This window comes from Trachypithecus francoisi, unplaced genomic scaffold, assembly GCF_009764315.1.
Source record: "Trachypithecus francoisi isolate TF-2019V2 unplaced genomic scaffold, Tfra_2.0 Contig01440, whole genome shotgun sequence".
Classification (NCBI taxonomy): domain Eukaryota; kingdom Metazoa; phylum Chordata; class Mammalia; order Primates; family Cercopithecidae; genus Trachypithecus; species Trachypithecus francoisi.
Window position 1 is genome coordinate 5,259,067 of NW_022681431.1, and position 15,305 is coordinate 5,274,371.

The window sequence follows — 15,305 nt, forward strand, 5'->3', positions numbered from 1 at the left end:
TACATTTCCCAGGCACATATCTTTACTTCATACGTATCAACTTTTAAAATTATGTATATTTTGTGATTCTATGATTAGTGTATTTACCAAAAAACTAAGTTCCATATGGACTTGAACTCTCTGTGCTTGACACGTAGTTGGCACACAAATATTTTTTAGAGTATCTTTTTTTTTTTTTTCCTGAGATGACGTCTCACTTTATTGGCCAGGTTGGAGTGTAGTGGCACGATCTCAGCTCACTACAACCTCTGCTTCCAAGGTTCAAGCATTCTCCTGCCTCAGCCTCCTGAGTAGCTGGTATTACAGGCTCACACCAGTACACTCAGCAAATTTTTGTATTTTTAGTAGAAACGGGATTTCATCACGTTGGCCAGGCTTGTCTCAAACTCCCGGCCTCAAGTGATCCGCCTGCCTCAGCCTCCCCGAGTGCTGGGATTACAGGCGTGAGCCACCGTGCCCGGCCTTTTGGAGTATCTTTTACTTTCATTTGAAATGTTCTCTCCCTACTCTGCACCAATCCAAGTTCTATCCAGAAGAAGCTATAGGATGGTGGCAAAACATTTGATTTCGCATCAGAGGACTTGAATTTGAGGCCTTGTTCCCCTACTTTGTAACTTTGAGCAGTCACAAAAACTCAGACCCACTAATTCTCAGCTCTGTTAAATGGAGATAATAACCTCACAGGATTGGAGTAAGAATTAAAATGAGCCCTGTGAGAGAAGTGTATAACCTATATAAACTTCCTAAAAATACAAGTAGCGTTTTGTAGTGATTAAGATCCCGGGTTGCGCTTAAAAGTTTCCATTCTGTAATCCAAAACCCGAGTTCAAATCCCAACTCATAATATTTACGGTCTCTGCAGCTGATTCGGCAATCCATTATTTGCTGCATTTTGTCATGTGTTTTGCCAATTGCATTCATAATTTATTATGCATTTATGCTTATATATCCTAAGTCATGGTATATAATCTACGCTTTTTGTGTTTTGTCTGACATAAGCCCGTATCAGAGCCTTTTGCACACACGGATTCAATAAATATTAACACAATCTACATTTATTTGGTGAATATAGCATATCTGCTGTACTGAAAGTACATTAAGTAACAAAGGCAAGCGAGAAGAATGAAAAGCAGTACTCACAACAGTAATCATGATTGCGCATGGTATGTTCAGAATGAGTATTTTTCAAATCACTTTAAACAAAGCTGAATTGCAGAAATGAAAGCCCAACAGCAACAATTAAATGACATTTGGAATAAAATCATTTGGCCTAATTTTCATAACCACAGATTTCAGAGAATACCACCACCCATGCCAGGTGTACCAGACAATCCCATTGTCTGTTTTAGCCGTGTAGGGGCCGCTGTAGTATAAACCATTCAGGTTTGCAGAGTGACACCTAGTGGAAGGAGGGGAGAGGGAAAAAAAGAAAACAACAATCAGACTGGAAAAATATTGTTCAGAAACTCTTTTATTTTGCTAGCAAATACCCAAAACTTTTGAACTACGAATTCTGCCATTTTTCAGACAAGTAAATATTTACTAGTTTCCAAAAGCTAAGAAATTTCTACAATAGATAGATATGGTGTTTTATTTTTTTTTTTTTAATTTTTTTTAAATAATAGAGACAAAGTCTCTCTATGTTGTCCCGACTGGTCTCGAACTCCTGAGCTCAAGCAATCCTCCTGCCTCAGCCTTCCAAAATGCTGGGATAACAGGTGTGAGCCACCGTGCCTGGCCTCAGAGATGGGTATTTTAAACTGTTGAGTTTTACTGCCATAACAAATCTGAAAATACAATCCAGGCCACTCACAGTGCATTGAAAAATAAGCATTTCAATTTTTGATTGCCTTTAAACGAAAAATTAAAACAAGCCAACAAAAACCAATCCTTGTAACCTCCAGCCTTACAACCTCCTGACTCAGGACAACAGTTAATCTCATACTTAGCAAGAGCAAAGGTGAGTGTCAGCAAAGTAAGGCACAGGCAAGGTGCTCTACTGCTGGCTTTCCTGGATAATTTGCACTCACATGTTCGTTCATCTGCTGCTAAGACTTAGCTTTCGTAATTCCAACTCCCTCCCTCCTCTTCTTTAAATTGCTAGCGTATCAATTATTTTAATCTCAAGGGTAAGCAAACAAAACCTAAACCACCATTTAAAGTTTTCCCACCCATCAACCAATAATCATTTTTTCCTAGTTGCTGAGTTAATTTTTTACATATATTGCACCAATCTAGACAAGCTGGTTAGGTTATTGACAATATAAAAATGTTTCTTTCCTCCTTTGGAGTCTGTAAATTTTGTCCTTGATATGTATAATTTACATATAAGAGTATGCAATAAGTTTATGTGTTATTATGAAATTAATTACCATATACTTCTTTATTGATACAATTAATGAAAAGATGTCAGAATTAGGATAGAAGGAGAACATTCACATGAGATAGTTCTGAACATCTATGGAAAAACCCAAATTATTGAATCAAAAAAGCACATAATCTACCCATAAAGGCTGAGTGGCTGGCTTGAATCACTTATCAGCCTAACGATCCACCCCTACTGAGCATTCTCAGAGTCCTCCTAATTTAAATGGATGTAATTAATTGAAAATATGTATGTTAAGTCTGCACATGTCAAAGCCTACTGTGTTTTTAAAACAGCATGGAAAATAATGTTACAAAAGAAAATACTGTAAATTGAGTCTCCAGACTATACATTTTGGCATATATTTGTCTATCTAGAGATATCTGCTAACTGTATTTTTATATTTGGTCTATGATTTGAATCCCATTGGGAAACTAACTCTGTGATCAACATAAGAAACCTTCACTATTCTGAGACCAGTTTTCCAGCATCCTTTAATTTTTAGAACAGCCTGGATTTGAAACTAGATTGGGGGATGATTGGGGTTCCCTCGGTGAAGAAGTGGCTGTGAACGCTCATGTGAAATGCTACGCTAACAAAGTCAAGACATCAACACACAGTGATTAGTTTGCTATATGGAAAAAGAACGTCTTATAGGTGGGTCGTATTTATGAAGTGCCAACATTTCATGTAAATTAGAAGAACTATGGGACAGAAAAAAAGCAAGAGTAAAAAGGAAGAAAAGATGATAGTCAAACTCACTAATAGTAGGCATGATAAAAGTAGCACCAAGTTTCTAGAACAATCTACTTTCTCTCCCTTAATGCCTACTGATTTTCCAATTGCGCAGCCTTATCAACTCTTTTGATTCCAAGGATAACGCAGGCTCCTTGGGTGGCTCCAGCCAATGAATTGCCTTTCTTTGTTCTCCCTGAACCCATATCTTTAAAGTTAGGGAAATCATTCCTTTGCCCACCTTAATATGTATGGTAGTTTTCATTCAGATGCCTTAGAAGCCAGTCAGCTGGATAAAGTACATGGGTCTGATCTCATGATACTATTCATAATTATTTCTGTATATGGAATTCTTTTCAAAATCAAACATTGTTGACGCTGCAGATGACTTCATGAATTACACGTAAGTTTTATGTCATGGTAACTTAGAAGGACAAGGGGGAAAGAAAGGAAGAGTAGGAACAGGTGAAGAAGATGGTTTTTAAAATAACAAGAAAACCACTAAGGAAAAGACTATCATCACCTCCAATTTGAAAAGCAAGAGAGAGAAATTGGTTTCTCTCCTTCACACTGCTGGAACTACTCCAGTGCCTTTACAAATGATCAAATATTAAGTGGACTCAAATTTTTTTAAAACAAGCAAAATACAGAAAAAAAATGACTGTTTTTACAACCGCAGTAGTACTCCCTTATCTGTAGGGCATACATTCCAAGACCCCTAGCGGATGCCTGAAACTACGGATAATACCAAATTCTATATATCGATACCATGCTTTTTCAGTCTGATAACTGAAACAGCTACAAAGTGACCAACGAGCAGCTAAAGAAAATAAAATGTACTAAATTGAAGGACATGATATAGATTGAAAAGAACCACTGAGTACCCACTGTAGTAAATGAAAAGAAGACCGCAACAGTGTACGTCACTGTAAAATTTCAGAACGCTAGGGGGAAAAATCTTGTGGGTGTAGTAAGGAAAAAAAAATCTATAGCAGTTCTCTGTTTTTTCTGTAATATACATACCTATGATAAAGTTAATTTATAAATTAGGCACAGTAAGAGATTAACAATAACTAATAATAAAATATTATGATTATATAACAATATGTCAGCATTACAGCTCTTGGGCTTTGGGACTATTATTAAATCAAATAAACATGATTCGAACACAAGCACTCTGAAACCGCAACACTGGATCTGATAACTGAGACTGCTACTAAGTGTCTTGGGCAGAGAAGCCTTTCAGTGTGGAGATGCCAGACAAAGGGGTGACCCACCTCCTGGGCAGAATGAATCCAGTGGTGTGAATCTCTGCTCAGAATGACGTGCAATTTAAAACTTATGAATTGGGCCGGTTGCAGTGGCTCACGCCTGTAATCCCAACACTTTGGGAGGCCGAGGTGGGAGGATCACATGAGGCCAGGAGTTCGAGACCTGCCTGAGCAACATGGCAAAACCCCATCTCTAGCAAAAATGGAAAAATTAGCCCATGTACCCCAGAAATATATAAAATATTTTGTATTAGTAAAAAAAGAAGCAAATATGTACAATCAAAAATGGAATGAATTTGCTGCTAAAGTAACATGAATGTATTCAGTCAGAGGGTAGAATTAGGTTTCAGGATTATTGTTAAGGAAATTTCTGTGTTGGGAGAGGCTTGGATTCAATGAATTAATGAAAGCCATAGTGATTGAAAAGTAGTAGTCTACAGAAACATTATAGCAATAACAGTGGCTCTTTTGTGTGATATCATCAGGTGAAGAACTAGTTGGTTATTAGGATGCCAAATATTCTCCTTATGTATAGATGCTCTCTCTTTATTTGTGTGAATTTGTGGCCTTCTATTTATAACTCATCCATAATTCAGTTTGCAAATGATCTTTGTAAAAGTAATAATTTATTTCTATGACATTTAAACTTTACTAATGTTCACAATGAACAAATCCTCAAAACTACTTCATTGCTGAAGAAGTCTAATGATTACTTAGTAATACTAACATTATAAATAAAGACCATTACCATACATATTATATTGATAATTAATGCCCATCAGTGAGATCTCATCAACTCCATTACGACTATGCTCATAAGACATCAAACCTGTTAAACCACCAGCCAGATTGATCTTCTTCTGCGCAGTTCCCATCATAGTTGTCATGATCTCTGTCCCACGTGCTGAATTTCATTCTTTGGTGACTAGCCCACCACTGCACCTCAGGATGAAAACTCCCCGCAAGGGAATCTCCAGCTGTTCCAGAATATTCCCCAATATTCAACTCATAGAAATTCTAAAGAAAAAGAGCAATTTCTAAAGTCAGTGGAGTTCCTCTCTGACCATTTTAAAATGAAGTTTATTTCATAAACAAAAGAACAGACTCTGTTGTATATTTTTATTTCCACTGACTCCAGGGTTTTGTTGCACATTTAAAGCATTTATTTATGGTTTTACTTATTAGAAAATTGTAGTACCTTTTCATCTCCAACTTTGAAATTCTTATATTGTGCATAACGGCTATTTTTTTCAAAATCTGCAAGGTCGATTTTTAAAGTGTAGTCTTCTAAAAACGAAACAAGAAATTATAATTTTTAAAAATGCGTGACATGACACGGACTACAGCGGATTAAAAATAATTCACAGCTCTATTTTACTTTTACCATTTCCTTTGGCCAAGAACCGGTTTTCAAAGATTAAACAGTGACTCCATTGTGTTTATAACATAAACATTTTATCGTGTAATGTATTGTAAAAAAATGATGGATACGATATTAAATTTTTAAAATGTCTACTAGATCTCTCAGAGGTAAAAGCTAGTGCAATTCTCTTAATAATGAACAACAGAAAAAATAAGTCATTACTTAAAGCAATCTAACAATGAAAGGACTGACGTTTTTACATTTAATCGTTTGGCCTCTTTTTCTTGACTTCAGTAAGAATGTTGATCTTGAACGTAAATGGCAACTATTAATGACATCGTGTAATTTTTTTTGTAGCTGAGTCACTAGGTTTGTAAAATGTAGTTGCCATTACCTGCATATGCCCGAACTTGGTTATTTTCCTGATAGCATGAAAGATCAGCCAGCAAACCCTTTAAGAATAATTTGAGGAAGAAATACGAATCCTAATTGTTATCTGAAAACCTTCCTTTGATAATGGCTCATAAGATTAAGAGACTATCATCAACGTTTATAGAGTGGATGTCATTGGAGAATTTCAGAGACAACAAGAAAACATTCTTGAGAAATGCTGTACCACCAATATTCTCAATGACGGAGATGATGATAATTACTGGAAAATACACTAACATCAATGACTCTGATTAAAAAGGTATTTCTGAAGAGGTGATATCTACGTGTAAAAGCATTCTAAGAACACAATGGGGTGGGCGCTGTGGCTCAAGCCTGTAATCCCAGCACTTTGGGAGGCCAAGGCAGGCGGATCATGAGGTCAGGAGATCAAGACCATCATGGGTAACATGGTGAAACCCCGTCTCTATCAAAAATACAAAAAGAAATTAGCCGGGCATGGTGGTGGGCACCTGTAGTCCCAGCTACTCAGGAGGCTGAGGCAGGAGAATGGCATGAACCCGGGAGGTAGAGCTTGCAGTGAGCCAAGATCGCTCCACTGCACTCCAAGCCTGGGTGACAGAGCAAGACCCCGTCTCAGAAAAAAAAAAAAGAATACAACGTATTGCGTATATATTCTCTTTTATATATGCTAAAGAATGATATATGATGACAACAAATCTCTAAACATTAAAGATATACTTTAATGACTGTAAAAATTCTAGGTGATAAAAGAGCATTACGTTTTTAAAATGCTTAAAATAGTTGCTACCTTCAAGTAATCTTTTTGTTGTTGTTGTTGTTCCATTGTTTAGAAATAACAAAGACTTCCTTTTTCAGAAACAGATCTCTTGTCAGGGGCACTGAAGTTTATAAATCAAATTATTAGATCATATGGGTTCTATCTTCCTACTTTGATAAATAAGATGTAACAATGACCTGTAAGGTCAGATTAGAATTTAGAGCCTCACATTCCTTGAAGTTTCAAGCCAGACCATGGAGGCACTGGGAAAGAGAGTCCCTGAATAGTCCTACCACCTAGGTCGCATCTGTGGTTGGCCTCTTCTATCTTCCCATCCCCATCTCCATCACTTAGAGCAAGGGGCTTTGGATACCCTTGTGGACATCCGAGGCTGCATATCCAAGCTCTATTCACACCCAAGGTGGGTGGATTACAGGGTCAGGGGATCGAGACCATCCTGGCCAACATGGTGAAACCCCGTCTCTACTAAAAATACAAAAATTAGCTGGGCATGGTGGTGCATGCCTGTAATCCCAGCTACTCAGGAGGCTGAGGCAGGAGAATTGCTTGAACCCGGGAGGCAGAGGTTGCAGTAAACTAAGATTGTGCCACTGCGCTCCAGCCTGGCGACAGAGCGGGACTTCATCAAAAAAAAAAAAAAAAGCCTTTCTTTAGCCTCCCCTCAAGCTTAAGGGTGCACACACCAGCAGCAGAAGAGGACAGACAAGAGAACAGCCTGAAGGAGTCCTATAAACAAACGCAAGGCTGTGGGGCAGGGAATGCTGGATTCCTCATGACTGGAGTCCCTTTAAGAGGGAATGTGGGCCTCTCTTGGGCTTGTTAATTTATTACCACAATTTTCTTGCCCCAGGGAGCTCTCTCAAGGTAGTAAAGGTCACGTGAGACAAGACTGTAGAGTGGATAAGAGCAGCAAGGCAGGCTAAGTCAACTGTCTTTAAAAATACTCTGTTACAGGCCAGATGCGGTGGTTCATACCTGTAATTCCAGCACTTTGGGAAGCTGAGGCAGGCAGATCACTTGCAGCCAGGAGTTTGAAACCAGCCTGGCCAACATGGTGAGACCACCATCTCTACTAAAAATACAAAAATTAGCTGGGTGTGGTGGTGTGCGCCCATAATCCCAGCTACTCAGGAGGCTGAGGCATGAGAATTACTTGAATCAACAGGCAGGGGTTGCAGTGAGCCAAGGCACTCCAGCCTGGGCGACAGAGCAAGAATCTGTCTCAAAAAAAACAAAAAACAAAAAACAAAACAAAAAACAAAACAAAACAAAACAAAAACCTCTATTATAGAAGAGACGTAAAGTCTCAGTTTTTTGGCTAACCATTTAAATGTCTCTGTGTTCAGTAAGTAAACAAATTACATTTACCATTTCTAAATCAATTTTATGGCTACTACTTCTAGTCAAGATTTATGTAGTGGGGATAAAGCCATTCCCAGAGGTAATTCATTAGCCGTAATGCTCTCATAATTAAAGAATGCGGAGACAAAAGCACTGCCTATTGTCTGGGTTATTGGGATACATGATTGTGGGCCTAGGTACTGAAAAATACATTTTTACTGCCATGAGATTAGCCAGCCTGAGTACCAAGTTGAAATATGAACGGGAACAGGTTTGTTGGCAAAGTTCCTCTGGGCAAATATGTACATCATAATAACTCGAAAAACAATAAGTTTGAATTTCATCTATTTAGAAAGAGCCAAGGGTTACTGCTCTGGGGTTTTCATAGTTTCAATAAGAAACCAGACAAATATCAACGTGCAAATTAAACAGAAGTTGGTATGGCAAATTTTATATATCTGGCATAAAACACTTAAAACTAGAATAATAGATATGCTGAAGGAAAGGAAGGCTGATATAAATTTGGAGAGCACTGATCATAAGAAGGACGTATAAAGAAAGTATAAGGTTTCTAGGATTACTCATCCTGTCTAATGTTTATTATTCTAGTGTCTCAAAGAACTTTATAACCATAATCCTACTACTATAAATATAGAAACACCAATAGCTTTCCAGAACTTGGGTGGAAAAAATGAACTCTTGTTTTATTTTAATCAATTTATTATTATTATTATTATTATTATTATTTGAGATGGAGTCTCGCTCTGTCATGCAGGCTGGAGTGTGTTGGCACAATCTCGGCTCACTGCAACCTCTGCCTCTTGGGTTCAAGCAATTCACCTGCCTCAGCCTCCCAAGTGGCTGGGATTACAGGGGTGAGCCGAAAATTTTTGTATTTTTAGTAGAGACAGGGTTTCACTATATTGGCCAGGCTGGTCTCAAACTCCTGGCCTCGTGGGATCCACCTGCCTCGGCCTCCCAAAGTGCTGGGATTACAGGTATGAGCCACCATGCCCGGCTATTTTATTTTTAATGCAATTGCAGTGTAACTTGGCATGCTTTCTTGGGCATTACAGTTGCCTTTTATGAAGGATTCAGGATAAGATTTGAGTGGAACTGATGGTAATCTCCGACTACAACGAGGTAGGGAAGACAATGGATTGGAGCAAAAGAACATGGAAGACTGAAGCTTGGAAAATTTGTTATCAAAGCAATATTTTAGACAAATATTAAACTCTAAAGATAAGAATTTAAAAGTATATAGGGAGAATTGTGCAGATGTCTGCTATTTACTTTGAAATATATATACAGAAAAGATGGATTGATGGATGGATTGAGTAATGGGCAAATGGATAGACACGTAATAAAAACAAGCAAAGTAAAATGTTAATGTAGGATACAGGAGGTAGGTTGAAACTTCTTTCAAATTGGTTGCATCTTTGAAAAAATTTCAACATAAAAGATGAGAGGTATGTGGAAACATGGACATTTCATATATTATGGTATTTTATTGGAAAAATAGCGCCAATTCCCCAATTTTTCACCTCCCTCTCATAATATGTCTTCATAACTCCTCCTATTGTTTATTTTCTTTTTAAAATAAGTCTGAGCTGCTCCTGTGATTTGCTTTCACCCATGGAAGAAAAATGATTCCGTGCCGGTTCTGAGCCTAGATCTCAAGAGACTTATATACATCCATTCTTTTTTCTGGAACCCTGCCTGTGCTACAAGAACAAGTCCAGGCTAGCCAGCTGGAAGATGAGAGACCCTATGGAGCCCGGTGGAATCCTTCCATCCTAGAGCCACAACTTCAATCAGGAAGTTGATTTCACATTCATAAGCAAGCCCAGCCATGATCAGCAGAGCCCAGCCCTGATCAGCAGAATCACCCAGCCAACCTGCAGATGTGTGAGAAGTAATAAATGGCTGTTGATTTTAAGCCACTAGCTTTGAAAGGGGATTGTTACACAGTATTATTGTGACATTAGATAACTGATACAGTATATATAATCTTCAGGAACTCAAGGCATCAAAAAAGAATAATTATGACATTTTATATCCTTTTCAGATATAGAATATCTATATATTCTATATAGATACATAGTGATATATATCTACATATCTAATATATATAGTGATATATATCTATATATCTGATATATTTAAGCTAGTGGCTGAAAATCAACAGCCATGTATTACTTCTCACAAAGTATAGATATATATATATCTAAATAGAATATATCACTATCTATCTATAAATATATATCTATATATACAGATATTTCTCATACACATATATGAGAAAACAATTCCCCCAACCTAATTCTAGTTTTTTTTGTGTGTTTCTAATCTTAGGCAGCCACATTTTACATTTGGGATTATTGCCCAAAAGTTATCACTACCATCTGTAAATCATAGCAATTATTGAATTAGTTCCATTGCCTATAATTTGGTAAAAAAAAAAAATTGTAGTGTTGTTTTTATTGTATTCCAAATAAATTTGACATCATTCAAACCTTACCTTGAGTGGTCAAGAAGTGAATATTTTTATTGCCCAGCCAATATTCACCATGTTTTTGGACAAAATTTCCAAAGCCATTTTCATAGTCATTCCATCCTCTAAAAAATGTAAAGTGGAAGCTGATTTTAGCAAACTCCACTTGTGGTACCAAAGTGAGCACCACCCACCCCATGCTACTACCACCTCCAATATTTTCTTGATTTGTTAATTCATTTTCAGCATTCTTATTTAGAGAGAATGAAATTCTGTCTCATTAATATACTTCAGGATATGATCAAAATATTTGACTTATAAATCTCACATTTGCCGCTACAAATAAATTCTTATGTCGTAATGAGCACACCTGTTAAAGTTCTCGCTGCCATCAGATCGTCTCTGAATTACAGTCCATCCTCCTCCGTCGGACATGTCGCAATAAACAGAAAATTCTGCTGGGCTCTGGAGAGGTTTGATTTTGTAAAATCCACTGAGCTTATACCCATCATTGAAAATCTCTGAACAATCTGTTTTTAAAACAAGGTAATGTAACATTCATTATGTGTCTTTTCTTCCCCTTGCAAAGCCTCTGAATGAGACTACTCAATATCACTGGAGACGGATAACACATGGTATAGAAATCAGCGTTTTAAAATTGCATCTTGTACATCTTCCAGTGGATGTTAGGAAAGTTTTATTTTCTTAGCTATTAGTTGCCACCCGAATCTGTGATATAATCATGGAGGGAAAAAAAGGGAGTTCAATAAGAATCTAGTTTTTTGTTTCTTTCTTCTTTTTTCTTTTACTTTTTTTTTTTTTTTTTGTAGAGATGGGGAGTGTCTCTATATTGCCCAGGCTTGTCTTGAATTCCTGGCTTCAAGCAATCCTCTTCTTCCACCACAGACTCCACAAGTGCTGGGATTACAGGTGTGAGATACCACGCCTGACCTAGTCTCTAATTTCTGAGTTTTGTAGAAAACAACGTTAAAAAGCAAGTTATGTGTAATCTGTTAATAACAGTGTATTTAGGTGGAACTTACAGTTTTATCAGACAGAATAGTAAAATGTATCTCACCCATGAAGCTAAAAATGAAAGCAGAAATATTAACACCAAACAACTAAGTTATTTGTTATCTTGACTTAGAGCATGAGAACTCATGCTGGACATCTGAAAATGAACCCGAAATAGTAATCTTCTCAAAATCTTATAACCTCTTAGCCTCATTAGATTTTTTATTAGCTCACTGAAGTTTCGAAAAGTCCGTACATTCTTAGATGTTTTTGCTGAAAACGGCAAGCTTCTGCTATTTGTTTCATCCCTTAATTCTTTTTTGCTGTGGTATTTCTTTGAACGCTGAAGCAAACATGCTACTCCTTTGTCACCAAAAAATAATATCTGTTTCTTTCTTTTTTTTTTTTTTTCTTCTTTGAGACAGAGTCTTGCTCTTTCACCCAGGCTGGAGTGCAGTGGTGCAATTTCGGCTCACTACAACCTCTGCTTCCCAGGTTCGAGCAATTCTCCTGCCTCAGCCTCCCGAGTAGCTGGCATTATAGGCATGTGCCTCCACACCTGGGTAATTTTTTTGTACTTTTAGTAGGAATGGGATTTTGCCATGTTGGCCAGGCTGGTCTCAAACTCCTGAGGTCAGGCAATCTGCCCACCTCGGCCTCCCAAAGCGATAGGATTACAGGTGTGAGCCACCACACCCTGCAAAAGGTGATACCTGTTTCTTAAGCCACCTGAGGGTGATGTAAATTAATACCCATTGGGTCTCACCTAGGTTGATCTGTACAGACTTAGAGAATGTGGCAAATAGAGACCTCTCTATTGTTTAGATGCATAGCAAACTATGTTTTAGGATGACGGAAGTAGTGGCCACTATAAACAGATAGTCTTAAGAAGAGCCATCTACAAACATTTGAATAAAAATGTTATGACATCATCAACTTTACACTTTTACCCCTGTCGCTTTGTTAAGTTCCTTTAAAAATTTTTTTTTTCTGATTGGATAATTCCATTCTTGTAGCATATTTTAAAGTTCTTTTTCATGTTCATTGTTTTGATACTAAGTTGCCAAATTTATAACTCTCTCATTTTGTTACAGATAAAATATATTGCACATTAAGTAGGTTGAATAGGCCATAGAAATCAGAAGAGAAAAGAAAAGAAAGAACCTTAGTCATTTTATAAAGCCTTCACATGGCTGGGACTGATCATATACTACTGCTTTGGTGAGATGTTTACCTTTGTAATGATTTAGACTTTATTCATAGATTTATTTTCAAGATTCGGAAGCACAAGTGTTCAAATACATGCTAAATTACAAAAAGGATCCTGTTTTGGTGATTAAACAAGAAGCAAAACAATGAGAAAATGATTACCTAAAATTAGTTCAATGTTGTTATAAGGTTTACATCGTGTAGTCAAGTGTATAGCACAACACTTTTATTAAAGTAAGCAGATTTTAGCCCTGTTTGGAAAGAAGCTTTTTGCTTATATTTAATTTCCTACCGAAGAGCTGAATACTAAAGACTCACTCAAACTCTTTTCCAGGCAAATATGGAAGTGATTAGCTATAACATTTGCCTCTGGAAAACTTAGTGAATATAGAGGTTTCAGCCAACATTTTCTGCTTGTTATTATTTTATGCTAACTGCGAGTTTGTTATTTTTTTGCTCTTGTTTTTAAAATTTTCCTTCTCCCCAGAAGAAAATGCCAAACACAATTTAAGAACAGCTTTCAACTGACAAAAACAGTAGCACAACAACAAAACCCCCAACAAGTAAATCAACATTAAAAAAGCAAAAAAGCACCAGTAGTTCAACTTGCTTATAGCTAACAAGTTAAGAAGCCTGCTTCGGGAAATGTGACTTAAACTGTAACAGCAGAAAGTTTGAGAAATGTAGAATTTAAGATATTAACTTGATATTTAAAATGGTGGTTTTCAAAGTGTTCGGACCCATTCAACTCCCTGTAGAACAGGTAGAAGAAAAACAAGGTTAAAGAGCTTTGTGTTCATGGGAGTTTTTTTTTTTTTTTTAAGAAAAAGAATTTTGAATATTTACATAATACTAGAGTGAGGCCAAGGCGTCCTGCCTTCTGTTTTGACGAACACTGTATTAAACTGGGTGATGTGCCTCCTTTCTCTGATCATGCAGAAAGCAAGCTATGTTGGAAGGCTGAATGTTTAAGCTCATAAAGTGACATGACAGCCTACCAAATGGGCTTTTTCCTGTTGTCTCAGGATGGTGACTGAGGCTCAACGCTGAGAACCAAAGGCACAAAGTACCCCACATTCTAAACACAAAAAGAGGTCAGCAAAAGAGGTCAGCTGCCACTCCCCAGAGCATGCCGGGATATGCCAGAACTGGCCCTGCTACCGCCATCCTCACCTCTAGGCAACATAAGGAAAAAAATAAAAGGATAAAGGAAGGTGGGTACATAGTAGGTGTATGTATTTATTGGGGTACATGTGATATTTTGATACAGGCATGCAATGCACCATCCTCACATCATGGAAAATGAGGTATCCATCCCCTCAAGCATTTATCCTTTGTGTTACAAACAATTCAGTTTTGCTCTCTTTGTTATTTTTAAATGTGCAATTAAGTTAATACTGACAGAATGCAATACTCTTGTAAGGTCGAGTGAGTGGGGTCTCTCCCTTGAAAACAAGGATATAATAATGTCCATAGATAGCTGGCATTCATTGAGTACTTCTTTTGCTCTACTATGTTAAATATATTAATTCATTTAATTTAATTAATTAACTTATTTGAGAGACAGGGTCTCACTGTTACCCAGGCTGTAACGGAGTGATTGTGAGTGGCTCAATCATAGCTCACTGCAGCCCCAAACTCCTCCTGCAATCCTCCTGCCTCAGCCTACTGAGTAGCTGGGCCTGCATGCATGCACCACCGAGCCTGGCAATTTGTTGTTGTTGTTTGTAGTATTAGGGTCTCACTCTGTTGCCCAGGCTGTTCTTGAAATCTTGGCCTCAAGTGTTCCTCCCACCTTGGCCTCCCAAAGTGCGGGGATTACAGGCATGATTCATGACACCTGGGCAAAATATATTTACTAATTTTAATATATTTTAATCCTCACAACAAACACACAGCATTCGTATCATTCCCATTCTCCAGATGGGGATTACAGGAAACACAGAGGTTATGTAATTTGCCCAAAGGCTGCAGCTAGCAAGATGGGCAGGTGGACTTTGAAATCGAGCTTCAGAGTCAACACCTTAGGCCACTTTGTATCCCGCCTCAAGACACTCATGTAGACTGGGGGCTCCTGCAGAAGGGGAGATGGTGGAGCAGTGGTCTTGTCAACTGAACAGTGGTGGTGATGCCAGATTTTTGTGATTGCCACCAGTTAATATGAAATTGATACAGTAATCTTTTAATTCATAATTCACTAGCATCCACATGCTTAAAAAAAGATAGCTTAGGCCGGGCGCAGTGGCTCAAGCCTGTAATCCCAGCACTTTGGGAGGCCGAGGTGGGCGGATCACGAGGTCAGGAGATCGAGACCATTCTGG

At 37.7% G+C, this 15,305-nt stretch overlaps 1 protein-coding gene across 1 annotated transcript in view; it reads right to left on the reverse strand.

Annotated features, from left to right (window-relative positions):
* Positions 1-1,037: 1,037 nt before the first annotated feature.
* Positions 1,038-15,305, reverse strand: part of FGL1 (fibrinogen like 1) — a 31,960-nt gene continuing 17,692 nt past the window's right edge. Inside the window, exons 4-8 of the mRNA XM_033226715.1 lie at positions 11,132-11,291; positions 10,789-10,886; positions 5,570-5,658; positions 5,201-5,388; positions 1,038-1,399 (exon numbers count right to left, since the gene is read on the reverse strand). Of these exons, the coding sequence (XP_033082606.1) occupies positions 1,240-1,399; positions 5,201-5,388; positions 5,570-5,658; positions 10,789-10,886; positions 11,132-11,291 (695 nt within the window). The 3' untranslated portion in view covers positions 1,038-1,239. The remainder of the gene's footprint in view (positions 1,400-5,200; positions 5,389-5,569; positions 5,659-10,788; positions 10,887-11,131; positions 11,292-15,305) is intronic.